Source organism: Colias philodice, chromosome 13 (genome assembly GCF_061535455.1).
Source record: "Colias philodice isolate Cphi_HAF_F1 chromosome 13, ilColPhil1 Martin Lab GWU primary, whole genome shotgun sequence".
NCBI classification, from domain to species: Eukaryota; Metazoa; Arthropoda; class Insecta; order Lepidoptera; family Pieridae; genus Colias; species Colias philodice.
The window spans coordinates 8,237,887-8,262,789 of NC_143098.1; the positions used below are offsets into that span (position 1 = coordinate 8,237,887).

At 33.4% G+C, this 24,903-nt stretch overlaps 3 protein-coding genes across 3 annotated transcripts; 2 read left to right on the top strand and 1 right to left on the bottom strand.

The window, feature by feature from the left end:
• Positions 1-88: 88 nt before the first annotated feature.
• Positions 89-18,749, top strand: fliI (FLII actin remodeling protein). The gene is made up of 22 exons (XM_089702610.1): positions 89-239; positions 332-442; positions 516-754; positions 1,075-1,236; positions 1,508-1,722; positions 2,000-2,222; positions 2,402-2,643; positions 3,044-3,203; positions 3,978-4,110; positions 4,302-4,415; positions 4,631-4,813; positions 5,172-5,305; positions 5,431-5,605; positions 5,971-6,134; positions 6,491-6,617; positions 6,994-7,115; positions 7,712-8,177; positions 9,804-9,913; positions 16,324-16,474; positions 17,008-17,172; positions 17,564-17,677; positions 18,167-18,749. The coding sequence occupies exons 1-22, from the start codon at positions 177-179 to the stop codon at positions 18,299-18,301; spliced, it is 3,708 nt and encodes a 1,235-aa protein (XP_089558736.1). The 5' UTR covers positions 89-176; the 3' UTR covers positions 18,302-18,749.
• Positions 18,750-18,896: 147 nt separating this feature from the next.
• Positions 18,897-19,727, bottom strand: EMRE (Essential MCU regulator). The gene has a single exon (XM_089702625.1). It carries the CDS (start codon positions 19,607-19,609, stop codon positions 19,343-19,345), a length of 267 nt encoding a protein of 88 aa, XP_089558751.1. The 5' UTR covers positions 19,610-19,727; the 3' UTR covers positions 18,897-19,342.
• A 270-nt stretch (positions 19,728-19,997) lies between these two features.
• On the top strand, positions 19,998-24,390 carry Gga (ADP-ribosylation factor-binding protein Gga). The gene is made up of 8 exons (XM_089702613.1): positions 19,998-20,167; positions 20,238-20,536; positions 20,622-20,891; positions 21,015-21,225; positions 21,851-22,108; positions 22,541-22,667; positions 22,818-23,379; positions 23,661-24,390. The coding sequence occupies exons 1-8, from the start codon at positions 20,131-20,133 to the stop codon at positions 23,871-23,873; spliced, it is 1,977 nt and encodes a 658-aa protein (XP_089558739.1). The 5' UTR covers positions 19,998-20,130; the 3' UTR covers positions 23,874-24,390.
• The last annotated feature ends 513 nt before the right edge of the window (positions 24,391-24,903 follow it).

Consider the following 24,903-nt stretch of genomic DNA (forward strand, 5'->3'; position numbering starts at 1 on the left):
TACTACTTTATATAAATTTTTAAATAATGGCAATATCAAACAATTTACAGTCAACGTCACTGTCATTTCACGAACATCATATGTCATTAAATAATTGTCAATACAAAGAAAATTATTGAGATCGTTGAAAATAATTGATTTCAAATGTTATTAATTGTTATAAAACGAATGTAAATATGGCAAATACGGGTCTATTGCCATTTGTGCGAGGAGTAGATTTTACTTGCAATGATTTTAGCGTATGTATAGTTTACTTTATTATTTGTATCGCGTATGATGTCATATTGCTAACCTCCGGAAGATTTTGGTCTAAATGTTGTTCTAATTTCAGGATGGTAAATTTCCTGATGCGATTCGGTATATGACAGGCCTGCAATGGCTTCGACTCGATAAAACAAATTTAACGGATGTCCCCGAGGAATTGGGAAAGCTCATGAAATTGGTAATTAGGTTGATATTTTCTAATATTATTGCACTGTTTGTGTACTGTATCTCTACACTTATAATTTTTCTAGGAAAACTTATCGCTGAAGAAAAATGATTTAGAGAAACTATTTGGGGAATTGACAGAACTGAAATGCCTACGGTCATTAAATGTAAGGCATAATAAGGTAAAAAGTTCTGGGATTCCTGCAGAACTATTTCACTTAGAAGAGTTGACAACACTTGACCTCTCTCACAATAGACTCAAGGAAGTACCAGAAGGATTAGAAAAGGCTAAATCATTGCTTGTATTAAATCTTAGCCACAACAAGTAAGTTTCATAGTTTGATATGAGTCATTTCATAAATAAGTGATAAATATTCTTTATTGTTTGCATTCTTCATATAAATAAGTAATACAATATTATCAGTTACTGTATTGAACACTTATTATTTATAATGAAAATGGTGTAACTTATTGCTTAATTCAATAACTAATGTAAAGTTAATAAGGCAAAAAATGAATCAAAACTAGAATTAATCTAAGATCCATGTGATATCCATTTGATTCAGAATGAGAACAAACAAATATTTAAAAGTGATAGCGATAGTAATAGGAAAATATGGTTAACACTATGCACTCAAATTTTAGGATTGAAAGCATCCCACCAACATTATTTGTGCAATTAACGGATCTACTGTTTTTGGATTTATCCAATAATGTTTTGGAGACTCTGCCCCCTCAGACTAGAAGACTGGTGAACTTGCAAACTCTCATTCTAAATGACAACCCTCTAGGACTATTTCAGTTGAGGTAAGTTTTGAACTGTTTTTTTACATAATATATTTAGCCAATATTTATATGAATACTAATTTAATAAATGTGCTTTAAAACTAATATTATTTATGCTGTGTATGTGCTGCCTACTGAATAGATTTTTGAGACTCATCAGTAAGGACAGGTAGTACCTTAACTGCAGTCTCAAAAATCCACCCTGTATCTGTAGAATAATATCATTATTGACATGTTTTAATACTTGCTTTTGTAAATTAAACTATTAAAATATTATTCTTTTTTATTTTAGGCAATTACCTTCACTGCAAAGCTTGGAAACACTGCACATGCGTAATACACAGCGCACACTCGCCAACCTGCCAACATCCCTGGACACACTCTGTAACTTATCTGACGTAGACTTGTCAATGAATGCCCTCACCAAGGTGCCTGACGCATTGTACTCATTGCAGAACTTGAAGAGGCTTAATCTTAGTGATAATGAGATTAATGAAGTTTCCTCAGGTAAGCAATATAACCATAACTATTTAAATTCAACACACACACATAGATTGCTGCGGATGAAATAATGTTAGTTCAATGGTTTTGTTCCTTAGGGTTGTGACAATACATATTATATTGTATAGAATTTCTCCACTTTTTTACCTCAAGACCATGTTAAGATAATATTTTAACTAGATAATAAACAGATTATATTTAAATTTATTCATCTTTGTTGATAAAACTTTTCAACAAGGTTTCTATAATTCAACTTTCCATAATTAAGAAAAACTTTTTACAGCAATGGACATCTGGCAGAAGTTGGAAAGTCTCAATTTATCTCGTAACAAGCTAACTGCACTGCCAGCATCATTGTGTAAATTGCAAAATTTGAGGAGGCTACATGTTGATGATAATCAGTTGGACTTTGAGGGAATACCATCCGGGATCGGCAAGCTTGGAGCCCTGGAGGTGTTCTCTGCTGCAAATAACTTATTGAAGATGATACCGGAGGGACTATGCAGGTAAAATTTAATGTGATAGAGATATATTTATTACTAAGACACAAATTAATTAATTCAATTCTGTATGAATACTTTAAGCCTTTCAACTTTAGATATTATTTTGAAACATTAAATTATGTTGTTTGGTCAATTGTTTAAAATTAAATTTAAATTGAGACATTATGACAACTTTCTTACAGATGTGGATCCCTAAAAAAACTAAATTTAAGCTGCAATAAGCTAATAACATTGCCAGATGCGATACATTTGCTGAGTGATTTGGAAAGTCTTCAATTACATGGCAACCCAGACCTAGTTATGCCGCCGAAACCTGTGGAGAGGCCGAAGGGTTCTGGCCTTCAGTACTATAATGTGGACTTCTCTTTACAAACCCAGTTGCAGTTGGCTGGGGCTGCCACTCCGGAATTAGCAGCACCAAGTTGTAAGCAATTTTTGTTATATTCTTACTGAAAATATAAAACAAAAATTAAGTGATGTGATATATTTTTTGTGAATGAAGGGAAGGAATTTATGAAGGATTTTTTTTTTTTATAAAAATAAATATAATTTGCCCAAATAAGCCGTAGCTAAACCGACTAATATTTAGAACGCGTCATGGCATTGTCTTCATTGCCACAACGTGTCTTTCGATACGTGGTCTTTGTATGATTGACACAACGTGAGCGTTTTGAATAGTGCCACAGAACGAATTTCGCGTTTAGGAGTCTTTAAAGTATGACCATATCGCATTGTAAATATATCGCTCAGCAAAGTCTGTCTTTGACTATATACACAACATTAACCAATAAGTGATACATCTAAACCACGTGACTCCCCACTAGGCAACGGCAAGTCGGACCCGATAGCGCGCAAGCTGCGCCTGCGCCGCGGGCGCGCGGAGCCCGAGCAGAAGGACTCCGCGGTGATCCTGCGCGGCATGCAGGAGCAGGCCAACACGCAGAACGCGAACGAGCTGCGCGACCAGCCCAATAGCGAGCTGAAGTGAGTATTGCCAGCCAGGTCAAACCTGGAACACATGACATCGAACTATGAACATTTTTTTTATTATTTTGGTTCATAACATGGAATTGACACAAGCAGGCTTTAAAACTATGTATTTATTAAAACATTTGCGGTGTAATACATAAATTAGTTGTAGTATTATAACGTTGGACGCCGCGGGCACTAATATTTCTATTCATTCATTCATTCAAATATCAATTTATATTTACTTCATATAACATATTATAACTTTCGCGTAAATAATATAGGTACGTTATAAAGCCAAAAGAAAAGCCAGAAGTAGATTTCAAAATATCTTAAGTAAGTTTTTTTTTGTTACTTAGACTGTTGCTATTTCATTGTGTCTGGGAATATGTCCTTATCATGATTTTATTTACTTTATAAAATTCTCTGATAGCTGCAAATTAATTCAAGCAATATTTTACAAATATAAATGCAATGTACAACTGTTACAGAATATTTCCACTTTGTTGACGTACATGTTTGTAAACATGTTTATAAACATTCCCTTACTCATTTGTTAAGATTTCTTTCACGGGAAGTTTATTTCATTTATCTTTCATAAATAATTCACATGTCTCCTGCCAATGAAAAGTTCCTTCTATTTTGCTTTTACTGAATAATTGGCCGCAATTATTATGGTATTTTATATAAAAACACGGTAATTAAATTTATTGAATTACTTTTTCCTTGAAATCGTGTCAAAATCTTAACCATTATACTCTGTATTAATAGTATTTATTTTATTTTTAGGCCAAAGCGTTGGGACGAAAGCTTAGAGAAGCCGCCATTGGACTATTCCGAGTTCTTTGATGAAGACACGGGACAGACGCCGGGGTTACAAGTGTGGGAGATTGAGAACTTTATACCAGCCCCTGTTGATGAAGTGAGTATTCTAGATCTAGGACATATTTAACGAAATAATTTATTCCATTTAATACTTTTATCTATATCCTTGCTAGAAAGATATTTGTGAGCGCAGTAAAGATTAACATATATTTTCAAATGTTTGTATCAGAAGAGTAGTCCAAAAAATTGCATATTGATAAAATACATGGATTTTGTTTGTGATTGTAGGTAGCGCACGGCAAATTCTTTGAAGGCGATTGCTACATCATATTGAAAACATCCATCGAAGAGCAAGGACAGCTTTCTTGGGATATTCATTTCTGGATCGGATCTAAAGCTACAGTAAGTACTCCTTATACCCATCCATGCATACGAAATATTTAAAATATGAAGTTAGTAACATATTATAAAACATATCTATCCATTTAAATAATTGACTGCAATATTTTTCTTAATTTTAAATGCATGAATAAGAAAAGTATTATGGACGCCTATTATTATAGAAAAATAAATCAAAATTCAAATTTAGAATTGTATTACCAATATATTATCTGTAGCTGGACAAAGGCGCATGTGCAGCGATGCACGCGGTGAATCTACGCAACTTCCTGGGCGCGAAACGCACACAACGCCACGAGCAAGCGGACGAGACGCCGGAGTTTTTGGCGTTGTTCCCTTTACCGCCTGTTTATATAAATGGTAGTAGGACGCCTTCTGGATTCTTCACTGTGGATGATCCGGTGAGTGTATGGTTTTATAAATGCTGTGTACTGAATATACTTAACTATATTTATTTCTAATGATCATTTATTATAAATATAATCAACTATAATTTTTCCTGATAAGCATTCATCATTGTCAGACAAGAAAATTTGATGCAAAACTGTCTAAACTTTAATGGTACTTTTATACATAGTAGTTTTTCACATTCATTCTTAACGTGATAAAATATTTAATAAATTATTTTTATATTGTGCCATTACAGGGATTAATAGCCAAAATTTCTTCTTTATTCACAAAGACTCATATCACGATTCACGCATTAATTACTGTCCTGTATAATTCAGAGCAATTTTTATTTATTGTCATAACTTTCAGCACTACGTAACACGTTTGTACCGTGTTCACGGGGCTGGCAGTAGTATCCACTTGGAGCCAGTGGCCGTAGAAGCTGCTTCACTCGATCCGAGATACGTCTTCGTGCTGGATACAGGACTGATTATATATTTATGGTAAGTTATGACAGTCACCATAGATAGATTTATATCATAGTTATTTAGATCTCTATGACAGTCGCTTATTCTACACATATTCCTATGAAAATGGGGGCATTTTCAACACTTTTCTATTTTTCCAGGAATGGCAAGAAAGCCAAGAATACGCTCAAATCGAAAGCTCGACTGTTCGCGGAGAAAATCAACAAAGAAGAAAGGAAGAATAAGGCTGAATTAATTACGGAACCTCCGGGCAAGGAACCCAGAAGCTTTTGGGATGTTCTTGGTTACGATGGAGATATGCCGTTTGTTCCTGAAGTAAGTCATGTTACGTTATAATTTATGCATATTGATGGATATTTTTGAAGTGAAACTTCTTTATCGGGGTTGGACAAAAATTTAGTGTATAATTTTTGCGTTACGCCGTACGCGTGAAATTTTTGCGTTACGCCGTACGCGTGACATTTTTGCGTTACGCCATACTCGTGACATTTTTAAGGTCATAAAGAAGTTTCACTTCTTACGTGTGTACTCTAGTACACGCATACCTTTTTTTTGTCTTTTACAGAATTAAGTTCAAAAATTTACCAATTAAATTTTATTTCTTTCTTCAAATAATTGAAATTGTTTTAATTTGGAACTTTTTTGCAATTATAAAAAACAAGTAATTTTCCTGTCCCCAGGAGCACGTGCCGGAGGAGTTCAGCTGGCCAGCGCCGAGGCTGTACCGCGTGGAGCTGGGCATGGGCTACCTGGAGCTGCCACAAGCGGAGGGCCAGCTGGCCCGCGACGCGCTCGCCACGCGCAACGTGTACATACTGGACGCGCGTACTGACGTGTTCGTGTGGTCAGTGCTCTGCGTCACTTGGAGCTGCCCCAGGAGATTTATATTTATCCTCATTTTTAGGACGAAGCAGAATCTAACTACCCCACCTCTACAATACATAATTTTTCCAACCCCCCACACGACCAAATTAAAACATGACAAATTCATGCGGTCAATAAACTTTCCTTTAAATAACTGTTAAACCAATCTTAAATCGACTATTTTTTTTTTATAAATGCACCCGTCATCACAGGGTGTTCGCGCCACCTCTGGATTATAGTCCAGAGACATTTTTTGCATTTATTTATTTTTTTGCACGAATAACATTAAAATACAATAAAATAAATAGACTATTAACATCATTACCCCGCTCGTAGGTTCGGCAAGAAGTCGTCCCGCTTGGTGCGCGCGGCGGCGGTGAAGCTGGCGCAGGAGCTGTTCAACATGGTGCCGCGCCCGCACCACGCGCTCGTCACGCGCCTGCAGGAGGGCACCGAGACACAGGTACCCGCACTTATACACTTTCATTTAACAATTTCATTTGGTTGTGATAATTGGGAAGGACAAACTGAATAATATAAATAAATATTTCAGGACAATTTTCACACACGGCACGATCTGATCCCATACTAAGCTTAAAATATGAGGAACAGAACAAACGATTATTACCATCAATAGACTTGCTTTATTTAATAAATATTATGACAATTGAAAATAATGTAGAATGCACACAATACTATTTTATTAATTAATAACTAAAACGTTTATTTTGAACTTACATTTTCACTAGAATTTATATGATTGAGTAGAATTTGAACCATTAAATGATTTGTAATCATACTTTTATTTGAAACGATAAACATACACACTTTCCCTCCAGGTGTTCAAGACATACTTCCTGGGTTGGGAGGAGGTGATCGCAGTGGACTTCACTCGCACTGCGGAGTCCGTAGCTCGCACGGGCGCAGATCTAGCCGGATGGGCAAGAAACCAAGAGACCAAGTATGTAAAATATGAATCTTAATCTTAATACTATTATAAAGGCGAAAGTTTGTATGGATGTATGGATGTTTGTTACTCTTTCACGTAAAAACTACTGAACCGATTACAATGAAATTTAGCACACATATAGAGGGTAACTTGGATTAACACATAGGATAGGTTTTATCCCGGAAATCCCACGGGAACGGGTACTATGCGGGTTTTCCTTTCAAACGCGGGCGAAGCCGCGGGCGGAAATCTAGTAATATTATATGTATTTATAAATATGAATAATAATATATGAAAAAAATTTCGAGATTTAGAACTTGTTGGTTATAGATATAACTTCTCTGTTGTTTTTTTTCAAAGCCTTACTTGAAGTAACCAACAACAATTATTTAAAAAGCATAAAAGACTTATTAAATGTTCAAATTAATTGCTATTCTTAAATTTAGTCTGTAGACAATTTTTCGTTACTTACTATTTCCAGAATTTCCGTGATGCTGAAAAATATTTAAAATTTAATAACTATTTAAGTTATTACCGCATTTGTTATTTCTCTATTTGTTTTTAATTTATGATACATAAAGCAGGCACTTATCCCACAATAATTTCAGAACGGATCTCTCTGCGCTATTCACACCCCGCCAACCGGCGATGTCAGCGGCTGAAGCAAAAACACTCGCAGACGAGTGGAACGAAGATCTAGAAGCAATGGAAGCTTTCGTTCTAGAAGGAAGGCATTTTGTCCGGCTCCCAGACCAAGAACTAGGAGTGTTCTATAGCCACGATTGCTACGTGTTTCTATGTAGATACGTGGTACCAGCAGTTGATGATGATGAAGAAGAAATCGATGAAGACGTTGAGGCTGAATCTGCGTCTTGGGTGGTTTACTTCTGGCAAGGAAGGAAGGCTCCAAATATGGGATGGTTGACTTTCACATTCGGCTTGGAGAGAAAGTTCAAACAGCTTTGTAAGAGACTGGATGTGGTCAGGACGCATCAGCAGCAAGAGAGCTTGAAGTTTATGGCGCATTTTAAGAGGAGATTCATTATTAGGGACGGCAAGCGGAACGCGAAAGTGGTGAGATACTTTGATTTTATTGCAACTTATTCTGAAATTAAGTCATTATAATTCAGAATATCAAAAGAATTCTTGAGAAACTACCAGTGATATTAAATATCTTTTAATTTTAACTAGCTGTCCCGGCGAACTTTGTACCGCCCTGTCAATGAATGCTGTGTTACCTTTTAGCTGAACTAATTTAGGCTTTGATGAACGTAATACAATGATACAAAATAAATATTTATATGGATTGATATGTAATAGTATTTTATTTTATTACTTCAAACACGTCTCAGAGAAAAATGACTGAATTTTAATAATTTGTGCAGCATGGATTAACTCTTTTTAACTGTTATCGACCACGCCATCGTTTCGTTTCACTTTAGTTGTGATAATAATTTTACCATTATCATTGGGCGATCGACGCTGATACAGTGGGTAACCATCGTTGCCTGTGATGGTCTCTGCCATCAATTTTCGTGGATACCTTTTGGTACACTCACTGTCAACCATGCATGGTGATTGGTGGTTGATGGTGTCACACGGTCCATGAATCATATTCGTGATAACAACGTTATGTCGGTCTAGATCGGTTTCAGGATTAGCAATCCCCGCACACTCATATATTTTATCTGCCCGAATCCTTTCGACTAACCAAATTAAAATGTGTGCATGCTGCAAGCCAGATTGTTGTCATTCGATTGAAAACATCCATCATTGAATAATCCCAAAGATGTGTTCCATTAATGTAACTCATCAGGATCGGATTTTTTGCTTGAAAACACGTGTGGTGATGTCGTGCCGATCACTTGATCCGGGAAGCAGCAGTTGAATAATTTCCATCCATTTCGGATAACATATAAATGTAATGAATAAATCTGGCCGACCATAATGACGAACATTATGTCATTGCATCTTGCGCATATTCACTTGGGCTACCAGTGTATGTCGCCGGTAAAATAATCAATAGACCAACATTTTCTGCACCTTCTTCTGTGCTAATTGCATCGCATAAATAGATGTAATCTTCAAAACGCAATTTAGCTTGTTTATATCAATTTGATAGCAATATTGTTGACGCAGTCGACGAAATCGCAACAAATAATTGTCAGAATTTTTACATTTTTATAGAATTTTTTTAATAATTAATCGAACTAAACTTCTTGGTTAGTTTCCCCACCAAAAATACCTTATTAATTTCTGAAAACACGCGTAAACACAAACATTTGAGGAATTTTTATGTATCTGCTTTTATTGCACTTTTTAATAATTGATTTTAAAATAAATACAAACAATATTTATTCACCCTTTTTTAATTTTTTATTATTTTACACATAATACATTTTTGAACGCATGAATGTCAAACATTATTTTTTCCGTATTTGACAGGATTGACAACTAATGATTGATATGTACGAAAATCAAAATTTTGGGAAAATATTTATTCGTCTAGTTTTTGTTGTTTTTATGATTTATTCTTCTATTCTGGACGGAGACAAATCCAACGAATCTAAAACCATGAAAATTGGTTCAGTAGAACTCGAGTTATAAGTGTTGGAACATACAGACTTTCTTTTATATATATAGATTTCTACTAAAATCTAAATAAATAATATGCACAAATATAAATATACATTTTCCCAGGAGGGTCGGCAGCCAGTGGAACTATTCGAGCTCCGCAGCAACGGCTCCGCGCTGTGCACCCGACTCGTGCAGGTCAAAGCTGATGCCACACAACTTAACTCGGCTTTCTGGTAAGATTGTAAAAATTTGGTATAAAATATAACAATGGTCTATATCCAATATCATCAACGAAATTATTAAAATGTAGATAGTGAAGTGAATGTTTCAAAAAAATGCAACTACTAAAACAGTTATGCAACACAGTGCACATAGATATTCACCTAAACATTGATGCTCTATTCTAACTTAACTTCGTCCCTGTCTGGTGTCGTGTGACATGATAGCTGTGGCGCTAAGGTTGCTATGTCCTTCTAAAATATTCATTCGTGAATCTTATATCTGTGCCTCCACGTACCTCCTCGATTACTTGTTTTATCTTATGTTTTCACATTTCACTATACTTATTTTTAACAAATTCCTAAACGCGCAGATCGATTTACAATATTCAATCGGATAAAATAGGCATTTACTGCGGTCTATGGTTAATAGGGCCGAGTCATAGAAATCTAAATAACAAGACACTAGAAGTCGTAAGCGCGCGTGACCTTGTCGCCACTCAGGTGACTTTCACAACACCAGCGTGTTCGTCACTGTTCAGTTGCTCTGGAGACGTATGTGTATAAACATGGTGTGTTTCAGCATATCCCATTGCGGAAATTCTTCCACAAGTTGTAATTATACTAATAAAGGAATAATATTTCATCGGTAAATATTTCTTTTTTAGAAATAATGCCGTTTTTCCTTAAAATTATAGAATATTTACAAGTATTACGAGTGTCACCATAGTAATCGAAATAACAATGAATGACACAGTCTACCATTCTTATTATCACGTTTGACACAAATTTCAACCTTATTTCTATGAGTTTATGTTCAAAGTTATATCTATTGAAAATTGACAACTTCTGTTGTAGACAAGCCGAATTTTTTCGTATTGGAACAAAAAGAAACAAAACGTCTCATATACTTAGGGATGTTATTCTAAAATAAACCGTAAATTCGTGCGTTAGGATACATATTAAAAAGCTTAATTTTAAGTTTTTTAATATGTATCTTAAGTTTTCACTAAAATCAAGCTGTCCAATAAAAGGCATAGTTTACTTGTGTGTACTGTTTAGCTATCGGTTTAAATGTGTTGATTTTGGCGACAGCGGTTTTCATATGAATTATGACATTATAGCACTTCTATTTGTCTTGTTATTTAGATTTCTATGGGCCGAGTGATGGGGGCCCTGGCTATATCCTAAACTACTTTATATTTTTTTATAAGACTAGCTGTTGCCCGCGACTTCGTCCGCGATTACGTCGTTTTAGGTCATTCGTCGTTTAAAAAAAATACGTGACACTTTATTTTTGAATGTTCTTAATTGTCTCTTATAAAATTTAACTACATTAAAATTGAACACTCTGAAAATCTTAAAATCGGAGAAAATTGAAAATCTGAGGAAAACATGAAGGAATGTGATTTAAATTCTACATTACTTAGTGTTTCAAATAATAATCTAAATTAAATGTAGATTAACAGTTTGAGCGCACCGTTATAGAATATGTACCTAAGTATTAAATTACGTTAGTTTACATAGTAACAAAACAAAAACACGATGACTTTCTTTCGCGCTCGGTACCACAAACTAAGCATGTTAATGGTACGTGGCCCGCGTCACTTGACCCCCCGCGAGTTCCCCTCCTTTGCTATGCGAAAATACATTCGTCGCCCTGCTGTAGGAAAAATTGTAATACTGTGGCCTGGGCGTTATACACGCCCAGGGAGTTCCTGAGTGCCGATAGACATTTATAACAATCTTATATTAATATCACCATCTTGAGGAAAAGCTTCTAATGTCGATTTAAAACTGCATACATACGAATTAACCTGATGAAACATGTTCTAAAATTGTGAAATGAGTTCAGTTTTAAATTCGAGAAATATTGATCGACTATTCGTTGTAGTCGAATACAAAATATATTTAAAGAAACTTAGGTTGGCCTTCAGGCAAAAGGGATCCTATCAAATGGTAAACTTGACCTTGTATCTTAAAAGTAAGCATGAAAGGACCTTCTGATAATTGTTGAGCACCAAAGGATCATTTGAAACGCACTACTATAAGAGCGAATATTGTCTAAGAACTGTTTAGATTGCACGTCATGTTCCTCTAAAAGTAGTGATTTCAAAGGTTCCGGTGTATCTTCAAACGAAAGCCGACTCCTTACTCCACTTTAAAGCATTACAAAAATAACATACTACGTTAATATCGCCTATACAGAAGATGATCTGTAATCAATTGTGAGGTTATAAGAAAACCCACTTTTATATTTGTCGGACCCCACCACCGAATTCGTAGATTGATCTTCTATGTTTACCTCTAAGTCATTAAGACTATGCGAAATCTGTCTGCAGTAAGAGGGGCCTCTCGCTATTCGTCCGTTTCCAGAGACCGAATAGTTTCAATTCTTAATCTTTCATTAAACAAACTTAATAATCGTTTTTGTCTCAATTAATTGTAATATTCGCGTCCCTACTCTAGTCATTGCTTATGCTCATGTTCATCTTCAAGAGATCGAATAATATTATGGTGCACCCTATCATTTGTCAAACGGTCTTCATATTGAGTAAAAGTTTCAGATTCTCGAGATAAAATGTGACGGCCGTGATCAGCTGTGAGACGTTATACCCTCTCAGTGAAGGTTTCGGTCTCACGGGATAGTACATGCCGTTCGCGGTCAGCTGTGAGCCGCAATTCTCGTTGTGAAGCGGTTTCAGGTTCTCGGCATAACACGTGTTGTTTTCGGCCTAGAGTATACCTCTAACGATTCTTGAGAACTCTTATTTCTCATTTTCTTAGCTTTGCTCGAATTTCGAGATAAAGATTTTTTAGGTGGCACTGATGCATGAAAATAAAAATTGAGTTAAAACGGACTGAGAGTGTTATAGACAAATATAATCAGAAAACTTCGAACTCCTAAGCTATCGGAAGTTACACGTGTTATTGTGAGTCAACCATAAAAGATAGACATTTATGATGTCGGGAGATATCTTCTTTCTGAATACATGATTTCTGTGTAGCTTTAACCATTAAGGTTGCACACGCGACGAAAGCTTAAAAATGGAGTTACTGCTCTGCTCAGGAATATGAAAAATAATTGTACCAAGTTTCGTTTAAATCCGTCGAGTAGTTTTTGTTTCTATACCGGTTATACGGACAAAAATTTTACTGTTTGCTTCTTTGGCATCAGTGTCGATCCCTAATCACCCCGTGATAGTTATTTAGGAAATATATTTCATGTACAGATTTAATATACCTAAGTATACATAATATATTTAGATTCCAATTTCCATGTAACGTTAAATTCGACTATACAATAACTAACAGACAACGCAGGTTACTCTCGTTTCCGTAAGTTGAGGCGGCTACATATTCGGTCCTCATAACATCACTTTTAGTGAACGAAACGACAGCGCGGTTTAATTCGATGCCAACACCATCAGAAAAAAGGAAATATTTTTAATTGTGAAAAAATATTATGATTTACACTATTTTAATATAAAATATATGGCTGTGAGTGTGTAAAAATAAATCCAGCTAGTTTCACATCACACTTATGTTTATAATTAGCTATACGACATGAAAATATACATATTAATTACCAAGCAATAATCATACAGGTAAATACTGAACAAAAGTATTAACAGTCAAAGTTTATTTTTACTAACATTTAACAACACCCATGTAAATGATGAAGAAATGATAATTATCAACGAACTAACCTTTTCTATAATACTTAACACAGCACATTTTTTAAATTATCTTGCTCAACTCTGCTCAAAAATTTGAGGGTTTTGTTGGAACTGTAATGTGTCAAAACTATGATATATCTAAACTACGATACAACTTGCATGCGGAAATGCTCATTACAATCAGTGAATTTAAACAATAACTAACAACAACTATTCAATTTTATTGAGCTGATGAATATCTTTTGCCTGGAAGAGATCACCGCCGCCTAATAAATATACTGTGTTTTCTTATAAAATCGTAACATAATTTCTTTTATCTACTAAATTTTAATAAATAAGTTCTTTTTGTTATTTTTATCTAAAAATGATCTTGAGCTTATATTAGGCAAAAGTATACATTAACTTTTTATAATTTCAGGACCGCACCTTAAATGGGGTGCTCGGAAAATATGCCTACGGATTATTAATAGAGAAATGATACCTACACAACAAAGTTATGTTGGTTCCATTTTATTTATAAAATATAATGAAAATGGGCAAATATAAAACATATTATGTAAAATGATTAAAAATAAATAAATGAAGCAACTACGATTCAAAGAAAACATCTTTTTCAGTGTGAAAATGCTCTAAGCAATCCTGGATGATGAGTAGGTATAATATCATGTACTCTCATCCCAGTACGGTCGGTACCTCGATAGCCATAACGATAAATATTATAATCAGATAACAGCAAAGTCAGAATAAAAATCATAACTTGTACAGTTGTGAGTGCAAAATTTATGTTTCATTTGGCAATAACATTTTTTTCGGTACTAAAACGTAGTAGTTTGATATGTGGTTGGCTGCCCCTCCTCTCCTTCCTGAAAAATATCCTCCAAAATTACCCGAGATACTTCCAATGATTGAACCATACGTTGGACATTAACTTCAGTCAAAAATTGACGAAGCGGATGATTACTAATTTCCACTTAATCCTTGCTGCCACTATCTTCATCATCAAATCATCAATTTTCAAGTGTTGTTGTAAAATTGTCAGCAGAAATAGTCTTCCAAAGGCGATATAATTTTATGAACATTGAATCTGTAAATAAAAAATCAAACGTTAATAATTGTAAATCAATAAAAAAAGCTACTTACATATAAAATTTTATCAACAAACTACTGTTCCCAACGCACCTCAAAATCTTGTAAAAGTCAAAAAGAATTCATCATTTTATTATTTCATTCTAAAAGTGTAATATAAAACCATTATAAAACCAATAAAAAACATGAATTGCTATCATTATAAAAATAAATACCTACCTATAAAAGTAACAACTTACCTTTTGTGGGAACGCATGGTGAAAATTCACAAAACACGAAGATTGAATTTGATATTTTTGGTTTTATGACATTTATTTTAATTTTATTTATTTATTTATTCAAATGCTTTATAAATATAAATTTATAAATAATAAATTTATAAAGAATAGAAACATTCGATCACGAAATTATGTGGGTTCGAGTCCCGCCTCGTGATCGAATTTTTTCTATTCTTTATAAATTTATAAAACACGAAGATTAAAAATGTAACCAATGAACACAATCAATATTAGATTAATTGTAATGGTGTCTAGTTTGACTTAAAATAATAAACATCTACCCTCACTTTTAAAAATGTAGTATATTCACACGAAATATAAGCGCACCTTATAGGGAAGGGAAGATATGGGTTAAAGAGTTAAATAAATAACATGATTATATTTAAATTATTAATTTTCAACAGTTGTTCAGTAGTGATAACATGTAAATTGATTTGATTTTTACGAAATCTCATAGATGGCGCTGTTTCAAATTTGTCTTTATACTACTAAATTCATTAAACTGTTTCTCTGCCCAAATTACGTAAATGACATAGTTTTTATTTTGTAAAGCTAGATAATAGCATGGCTTACTCGAAACCAACATTTAAACATGAGTCTTTAGATTGTACGCTGTCGTAGTACACGGAATATGTAAGAAAAATAAAGGTTCACAGCTCCTCCCGCGAAGGTGATATCATGATAATATGTTTAAACTATCCTCACCCGACCTCTTAGGAATATTCATGCAAAATTTGAAGTAAATCTATGCAGTACTTTCTGAGATTAGCCCGGAAATACATACAGACAAACAGACAAACAGACAAACCGACAAACAGACAAAAATTCTAAAAACTATATTTTTGGCTTCTATATCGATTATAGATCATGGATCAAGTATTCTTTTAAAAAAATATTCAATGTACAGTTTTGACTTTCCTACGATTTTATTATATGTATAGATAAATAATTAATTACAGGTTCTATACGATGCATATTATGATATATTATGTAGTTAGATATAAGTTACATATTATTAAAATTGAATTGTAATATTGACATCTTTAAAGAGCAACTATGGAGATTCTTACCGGTTCTTCTCCATAGATACTGTTTTCCGAATCGGTGGTAAATGTTAAAAAAATATTTATTTATTAACACTTTATCGTGCTGGCATACAAATAAATCCTTAAAAATAAAACTTATAACTAGTCCAGCACCGAAGGCGGCCTTATCACTTAAGAGTGATCTCTTCCAGGCAACCTACTGTGTGGAATAATAATATTATGAAAGAGGAGGTAGGTAGGAAGTACAAAAAAAAATGTAATGACGATTCGAAAGTGCTCCTAAAAGTAGTCTAATTGAATAAATAAATGTTTAAGTTTGATGTTTTTCCCATCAGCTACATCCTGAACGTGCCGCTAGAGGGCGCCAAGGAGACGTCGTCCGCGATCGTGTACGCGTGGATCGGCGCGCACAGCGACGCGGACTCCGCACGACTCATCGAGCTCATCGCGGAGGACAAGTTTAATAGCCCCTGGGTTAGCTTGCAGGTGATACACACAGATTGAATTTTCATATTTTAAATATCATTGTTTATGGTGTAAGAATAACTACAGACTTTGACACTTTGTTTCATAAAGAAAAGAGTGGATCTTTCCTTCATAGTATTTTTTACAGAGTGAGGAATATTGATATTAATTAATAAGAATATCAACGAGTGTTTTCCTTTTCTAATGTTTGATGCTGCACACTGCACAGAGCCCATGTGTTAAAATCAGCATTGAATATTTTCGGTTTTCTTTGTTCTCTATATTTTATTTGTATCTTATCTGTACTGTTTATACCAATAACTGCTGCGATTCCTTACAAGATTCATAATAAATGCAATAAGTATTTTGGTTTTACCTCATGTTCTTTATTATGTTCGATATACATACTGCATAATCTCCATTCTACCCATAAAAATGGTTTTGTTTTATGTACTTTCACTTTTATTATGTTGTACAATAAAGAGTAAATAAATAAATAAATAATAAAAAAATTCACCCCCTACATAACACCCTATTATAAATGTATCCCCCAGGTGTTAACAGAAGGCAGCGAACCAGACAATTTCTTCTGGGTGGCGCTCGGCGGCCGCAAGCCGTACGACACGAGCGCTGACTTCCTCAACTACACGCGACTGTTCCGATGCTCCAATGAGAAGGGATACTTTACTGTTTCCGAGAAGTGCACTGATTTCTGTCAGGTTTGTTAATGATAAATTAATACTTATGATTATATTAGAGAATGGTATTATAGATGAAGGTAAAGTAACTTTAGTACTTAAGATCTGTATTACAAGAAATGGGCCAGACTGGTTAACCCTTTCTTAAATTAAAGATAAGCCCAGACACAAGAGTTCCTGTCATGTGACAATAATTATAATTGATCAATAAAACACTTAAAACGCGCGATTTTAGAACAATATGTATTTGCTACTTTAACCATCGACAACTTAAAAAACTTACTTTAAAAGCTGCTGAATTATTTTGTGTTTACATATTTAAATTATACAAAAAATGTCTATTTTAAACTTCCTGTATAAAAACAAATGCAAACACACACTGGACAAAGCTAACATAACATTATCTGTGCAGGACGACCTTGCGGATGACGACATAATGATACTCGACAACGGCGAGCAAGTGTTCCTGTGGCTTGGTGCTAAATGTTCTGAGGTTGAGATCAAGCTAGCTTATAAATCAGCCCAGGTAATGCTGTATTATAAATGCAAAAGTAATTAATTATTGTTCGTTTCTTTGTTTGTAGTTCAATATTAGTGAGTGTTCCCAAAGTAAAGTGGCCTATATAACCTACAATGCCTATAAGTTTTTTTTTAATAATTTAATATGCTAGTATAAATTATTGTTAACAGAAGACAGAAATATACAATTAAGTCTGAATAAATTACAAAGTAAATATAAAATACTAGCGGTCCGCCCCGGCTTCGCCCGTGGTACATATTTCGCAATAAAAGGTAGCCTATGTTCTTTCTCAGGATCTAAAGATTATCTGTGCCAAATTTCATCAAAATCGGTCCAGTAGTTTATGCGTGAAAACCATACATACAAACCTGTCCTCTTTATAATATTAGTATAGATAAACATTTACATATATAATTAATTTTCATTCAGTTTAAAGTTTGATGAATATCATCATTATTTTTGAAACCATAATTAAAATAACTTATTTATTCAAAGGTATACATTCAGCACATGAACACAGTGCAACCAGATAGACAAAGGAAGCTGTTCCTCACACTGAAAGATAAGGAGTCTCGTAGGTTTACCAAATGCTTCCACGGCTGGGGAGAGCATAAACGACCTCCGGAATAAGAATTATCAACAGTATTAATTAATACATTGATATAGTATTGCCATTACTAAATATTAAAAGTAGATGATTTGTGGGCGCATCTTAGTCTAAAAATTTGTGTATGCCTTCAATACTCTTCATGTCCGATATTAGGTATATAAATTTTTAACAGGGCTCAATGCTATATCAATGAATTAAGTCATTTTATCATTATATGTTTAAGATTTTAATTAGGTTACTCAATACTAATTTATATATCAAAGTAATAACTGACATTTAATTCAATAAGTGGGATTTTTAATAAAAAATTGTATTCAATGGAAAGGTATTAAAGCGGAGAAATAAATATCAAATAATATTGATAAAAGACAAATCATATTAAACTATATCATTACTAAAGCAAACAAATGCTAGTCATTATCTTTTACTACTAGTTTCTTCTAAAATAGTGAGGCTTCAATATCAACATAATACTGCGGAAGACAAGCAATATCACAACTCTAAAATGTTTTTATAATTTCTTTCTGTACACTCCTATTACTAATATAGTCTGATTTCTGTAAATAACTTCTTTAAAATGCATACAGAGGATTATCATGCAAATAAAAGACTGAATCATGCCATTTCATCTTTATTTGTCATTTTCACTTTAAAAAAAGCACAAGGTATGGTAAAGTGGCATTTCTGAACATAAATTAAATATTATTTGACTAGCTTAATTTTCAGATAGTTACAAGCCATGAATATTTATGGAACATTATATTATACTAATGCTAATGTACATATGCCAATAAAGAAATATATATAAGTTTTAGACAATGTGTAAATATTTTATAAGAACCAAGCTTCTTAACATGATAAAATTTGATTTTATTACATAACCATATAATATTTTGTGAATTGTGTTCTGCACAAATATTTTAATATTTTTTGTAACCATCCTACAATAAAATTTAACAATATAACTTGTTTATTTTTTTATACCCGCTTTAGTGATGTCTACATAGTATGCGATAAGAGATTCATAACGAAATATTGGAAATTTACGATCCTTTGGGGGTCTAGTCATCGTCATCGTCGTCGTCGGACGGTACGAACAATTCATTTTCTTCTAAGAAGTTAGCAATATTCTTGCTGATGGCCGCACCAATAAGAAGACCCGGAATCACTGCGGCTACAACACTCAAAAGACCAAAAGGAGTTTTCTCGGGTTCTGGTAGTATAGCTCCACTAGGTGTTGTTGTTGCCGTTCGCTTCGATAGTATGTTATCTCTTCTTACGTTAATATTTTGTTGTAAAGCAAGACGTGTAAATCGTCTCAAATACATTTTAGTAATTTTCACAGGTAATTTTATTTTCTCAAGTTTGTAGAGAAAATCCTAAAATAATAATAGCTTTCAGCAGAATGCAGCTGTTCGGACTTGACTTTGACGCTGTCACACACTGTCACACTGTCACATCATAATGTCATATATTTAGTGTAGATAACTTAAATTTTAAAATCGGTCAAACAGATTCAGATAGCTATGTAATAGTAATTAAAACGCTAACTTAAGCATGTGTTCATTCCGGGTCATAAAATAGATTTTAGTAGTTACAAATTTATGTACTGTTTGTATATAATATAATGTCCTTTAAATATATAATATAATTAGAATTAAATTAGTGTCTAGATCTTGAGAGAAATTATTGCTCCTGGATATTTTTCATTGTCTATGCCTTTGATATTGTTGTCAAAAATCAAATGTCAATTGTCAATGGCTTAAAAATATGACATCAAATTTAATAAATAACAAATTGACCGTAATTACAAATTTAGATTTAGCAACAATAATAAATAAAAAATAAAATGAATATTACACTTACCAGCTTGGAAGCTTTGATTTGTAAGTAATTTTTTTATAACTGTTGTGTAGAATATGTTTTCATAGAATAATTATGAATTTTTATCCTTAGTAAAAGCAACTCATGAATCTTTACCACAACCTGATGGAGCCGCGATAGAAGCGTTCTGCGCAATAATGCGAGATGCTGCTGAAGGTCCTCATCTTGCGGCTCAGGCTCTCGCCTCTCGCATTCACGTACAAAACGCAAGAGAAGCAATTTTAGCACTGTCTATGTTAGATCGCTGTATGCGTAAAAGCGATTCCAATTTTCACGCTGAAATTGGTAAATTCCGCTTTTTAAATGAAATGATTAAATTAGTATCGCCAAAATATTTAGCTGATAGAACAGCACCTGAAGTTAGGACCAGGGTAAGTTTTCTCTTTCGTTCACATTTTATTTTTAAACAGTATATTAAAGTTCAAAAAATATTAATTATATTCTATGATGTTAAAGGTTCTTCAACTACTTCATGCTTGGTCAATTGAGTATCCAAAGGAGACAAAATTTAAAGTAGCTTATGATATGCTTAAAAATCAGGGTGTTATAAAAGAGACACCACAGCCACTTCCACCTGAAGATGTGGCTGTAACCTCTAGGCCTAGAGCTAAAAATGCTATTTTTGAAGATGAGGAAAAGTCAAAGCTTCTGCAGAAACTTTTACAGAGTAAGAAACCTGAAGATCTACAACATGCAAACAGATTAATTAAAACTATGGTCAAAGAGGTAATTTTTATATTTTTGTTTCTATATGTGCACAAAGAAACTGGCTATTACAATTAATTGAAAAAAAAAATTATATTTTTTAAAAATTTGTAGTAGGTATATAATGAATGCATTTTTTTACAGGAAGAAAAGAGAAATGAAGCGAACAGTCGCCGAGCTCAGGAAGTCAGTGCGGCGCTAGACAGTGCAGATCTCCTGCGAGACATGCTGGACCATGCGGAGGAGGCCTCTGCTGATGAGGAGCAGCTCATCCATGAACTACACGCCAGTTGCGCTAGATTACGACCTGTATTACAGCATCTGGCTGCCTCAGAGGTGCAAGATGAAAATCTCAGTAAGTTGTCTTGAGAACTACCAGTAGTATTCAATCTATATTTTCCATATATAAATTTTCAGGAATATTGTATTTCTTAAAATATATAGATAACAGTGCAATAGTTTGCATTCATCTAATAAGAATGAATTCTAAATAACTTATTTTTGCAAATTAAAACAATTGTAAGAGCGTATACGCACCATGCGGGTAGCCGTCCGGCTGACCGCAAGCACAATTATGTACGTAATATTCATTTCTATGCGCACTGCGATGCGGCTACCGCAGACTGCTCAGTGCGCATATGCGGCTACCCGCATAGTGCGTATACGCTCTTATAGATGAACTATAATCATTAAAAAGAATTAAAAAATAATATTTTTCCTCATTGACCCAAAAGAAGAAACTAATAAAATCTATTTTAAAACTAAAGTTACTATTACAGCTTTATAGCATTGATAATGTATAACTATTTTACAGTAATAATGGTTTAAAAGATATTTTTGTAAAGTTTTTCCTCATTTGTACATTATATTTTTATCCTTATTGATTTCAATTAAAATAGTAACCATAACTAACTTATTATTATTTTAATTAATTAATTAAATTGTCTATATATTTAAATTAATTAAAATCTCCTTTCCAGGCGATATTTTACACGCAAGTGACGTGCTAGATAAAGTATTTGAAAAATACAACAAATTCAATGCAGATAGGAAGAGCAGGGTTAAAACTCAAAACACTTCAACAAACAATGAGAGTTTATTAGACTTTGCGGGAGGAACTACTGTGAGAGAGAATGAAGTAGAAAATAAGGTTATAGATGAGCTAGGTGATATATTTTCGAGTGTCAATAGCGGCGGTACAGTCCAGCCGCTCAAACCAGTGAATTTAATGGAAAATGGTATGCTTCATACATAATAAAACTAAACTCAACTAAATAACTTTTAAAAACAAATCAAAAATTTACAAAAATATAGTTGTCATACAGGAATTGATGAACAGTATCCTCTCAGTTTCCACCTTGGTTAGAAAAATTAATGTTTGAAATAAAAATAAAGAAAAGACATGAATTGTTTTTATGGTTTGTAAAGATCTTGAAATGAGGTATAATTCTTCCATTTACAATATCACAAAATTCTTCATAAATTTTTAGATATTTTATAGAATCGATCAGTGAAACAGATGTACAATACATCTGCCCCTTACCCCACTAGGGGACATGGGACTTCACTTGTTTTTTTTTTTATATAATACAAAATATAGGTTTTGTTGATGTGTTTATATTTACATATTATTCATTATGTATGTGCTTAAATTTACTTTCTGTTTTAAGATGACACAAGTCTCCTGGGCGATAGGTCAAAGAAAGTTGAAGGTTGGAATGAATTGGACTCTCTCGGAGAACAACTGCTGAAGCAGTCTTTACCAGAAAATGCCAAAAGAATTGATAATTTTAATCAGTTAGTATATTATATTTTATGATTTATCTATATTTTTCTTATTGGAAAATATTGTTGAAAATTTATTTTAATTTATCGTTTTCTTATTATTTCTATATTTAATTTATGTATTCTATATTTTCTCAATAATAATTTTAATATTTATTTCAGTAAATCAGTCAAGAAGATCCCAATGAATGCTTTAGAAAAAACATCACCAAAACACGAAATCCCCCAAAGGAATAGTGCTCTTCTTGATCTTGATTTCTTCACAAAAAAACAAGATGATAGCACAAAATTATCACCAGTAGCTCAATCTACTAACTCCGTAACTCCAAATGATGATGTCATGGTGGATATAACTGAAACACCATCAAACATTCTGAATAATAACACAAAATCTAACAGTGCATTAGACAAAATACTAGACTTAAGCATTCCTCTAGAAAATACGAACAGCACAGACAATAGAGAAATATCTATGGTTGAGGAACAAAAAGAAAAAGTGAAACAGGAAGTGAAGTCCCTATCAGATATAAATGTGACCTTGCAAAGTGTGCATCCAAGTAAAGTGCCTCCGCTAACTGCGTTTGAGGAAGAAGATGGAGTAACAGTTGTGTTACATTTTTGTAAAGATAAGCCGAGGCCTGATGTTAATGTGATTGTGGTATCCACTAGGAGTAAACATGAAGCTGCTATAGAGGATTACAAGTTTCAGGCTGTTGTTCCAAAGGTAATTTTATATTTATCTTGTATTTTTAAAAAGTTATACCTTACGCAAAATTTACAAGCATTTTACTGCATCAGAGCAAGTATTTTTATTTTTTATTTTAAAATTAGTCAAACAATATTTTTGTGGTAACTGTTTGCATCAATATTTAAATACTATATTTTTCCAAAAAAATGTCCTTTACACGTAGTAATTTTCTTTTAAGATTATTTTTTTATCATAGTAACTATTTCATATTTAAATTAGTCTATGGCGTATTCTAACTAAAACATTATTTCATCCAGGGTTGCAAGGTGCGATTATTAACACCTTCGAGTACAAGCCTGCCAGCTTTCAACCCGTTCTTGCCGCCGCCCGCGCTAACGCAAGTCATGTTAGTTGCAAGGCCTCCAAACCGACCACAAATTGACCTAAAATTCGTCATAACCTACACTTGTAACGACGATATGTACTCAGAGATGGGAGAAGTCAAACAACTACCACTCGACGATATATAGTCGACATACACGCTCTGACCTAAAGCTCATGCTTACCGATTTTTTTATATCGAACTATCGGTTGTCAATTGATTGAAAAAAAAAGAATTAAAAAAAACAAAAATAAGAAGTTATAGCATGAGTTCCGCTTCTAAATGTTTTTATTTCTTGTGTATTTGAGATTCACTTAATGAACAAACACAATGACTGTTTTATTATAAATATAGGTTAAGTTTTATTTGTACTTCGATTTAATTTTATACGTCGATTCTAGTCCAAAAATCTAAATTGCATTTATGAACATTCCGTGTGACTTAATTAGAATTTATTTTGATCTTGGAATACAGTATTATGTATAAGAGTATATTATATAATAGGATGATTTTATGAGTCCTAATATTGGTGTTGTGTAGAAATTAAAGTGATGCATTTATTATGTACAACATAAAAAATTAAGTTCTGATTACAGTGCAATAGACATTCAGAGATGTTTTATGCTTAGTATAAAGATGTTATAAATAAATATATTATCTGCTTATATATGTCTTTTATTTAAATTAACCTTTTTATTACCTACTTAAATCTTATAAGTAATAAGTATAGATTTCCAAAAAAAGTCGATCATTGCTCATCTATTGTGAACGCAAACACAAACATGATAAAATTTATGATAGAATTTCACATAGAAAGAATAGGTACATATAGTATGCATAATGTGAACCAACATCTTACTCTGACCAAAAATTGTGATTCGTATCATGCCTACTACTTAAAATTTAAATAAGTATTTTAGGTAAATTGGATCTATTCGATGTGGAACCGTTACCTTGGGTAATCGGTATTCGATAAGATGGGTTAGATTAAGTTCGGTTCATTTAAAACTACACAGAAAATAGAGCCACATAACTGCAAAGACTGCAATATTGCTGTTATGTCGGCTCCTCTTTTTCCGTAGTGAGTACGAATATAATATATTAGTACTAAGTACGACGTATTTGCAGTCTCAATCTCAAAAACAAATGACAGAATCGAACTCTAGTAAGTTTGCAAT

Excerpts from the sequence above, each read along its gene's own strand:
- fliI (XM_089702610.1), top strand. The coding sequence starts at position 177 with ATGGCAAATACGGGTCTATTGCCATTTGTGCGAGGAGTAGATTTTACT. Across the intron at positions 443-515 it reads TGGGAAAGCTCATGAAATTG|GAAAACTTATCGCTGAAGAA; the intron begins GTAATTAGGTTG and ends TAATTTTTCTAG. Across the intron at positions 4,416-4,630 it reads GGATCGGATCTAAAGCTACA|CTGGACAAAGGCGCATGTGC; the intron begins GTAAGTACTCCT and ends TATTATCTGTAG.
- EMRE (XM_089702625.1), bottom strand. The coding sequence starts at position 19,609 with ATGTATTTGAGACGATTTACACGTCTTGCTTTACAACAAAATATTAAC.
- Gga (XM_089702613.1), top strand. The coding sequence starts at position 20,131 with ATGAATATTACACTTACCAGCTTGGAAGCTTTGATTT. Across the intron at positions 20,168-20,237 it reads CAGCTTGGAAGCTTTGATTT|TAAAAGCAACTCATGAATCT; the intron begins GTAAGTAATTTT and ends TTTTATCCTTAG. Across the intron at positions 21,226-21,850 it reads GGTGCAAGATGAAAATCTCA|GCGATATTTTACACGCAAGT; the intron begins GTAAGTTGTCTT and ends TCTCCTTTCCAG.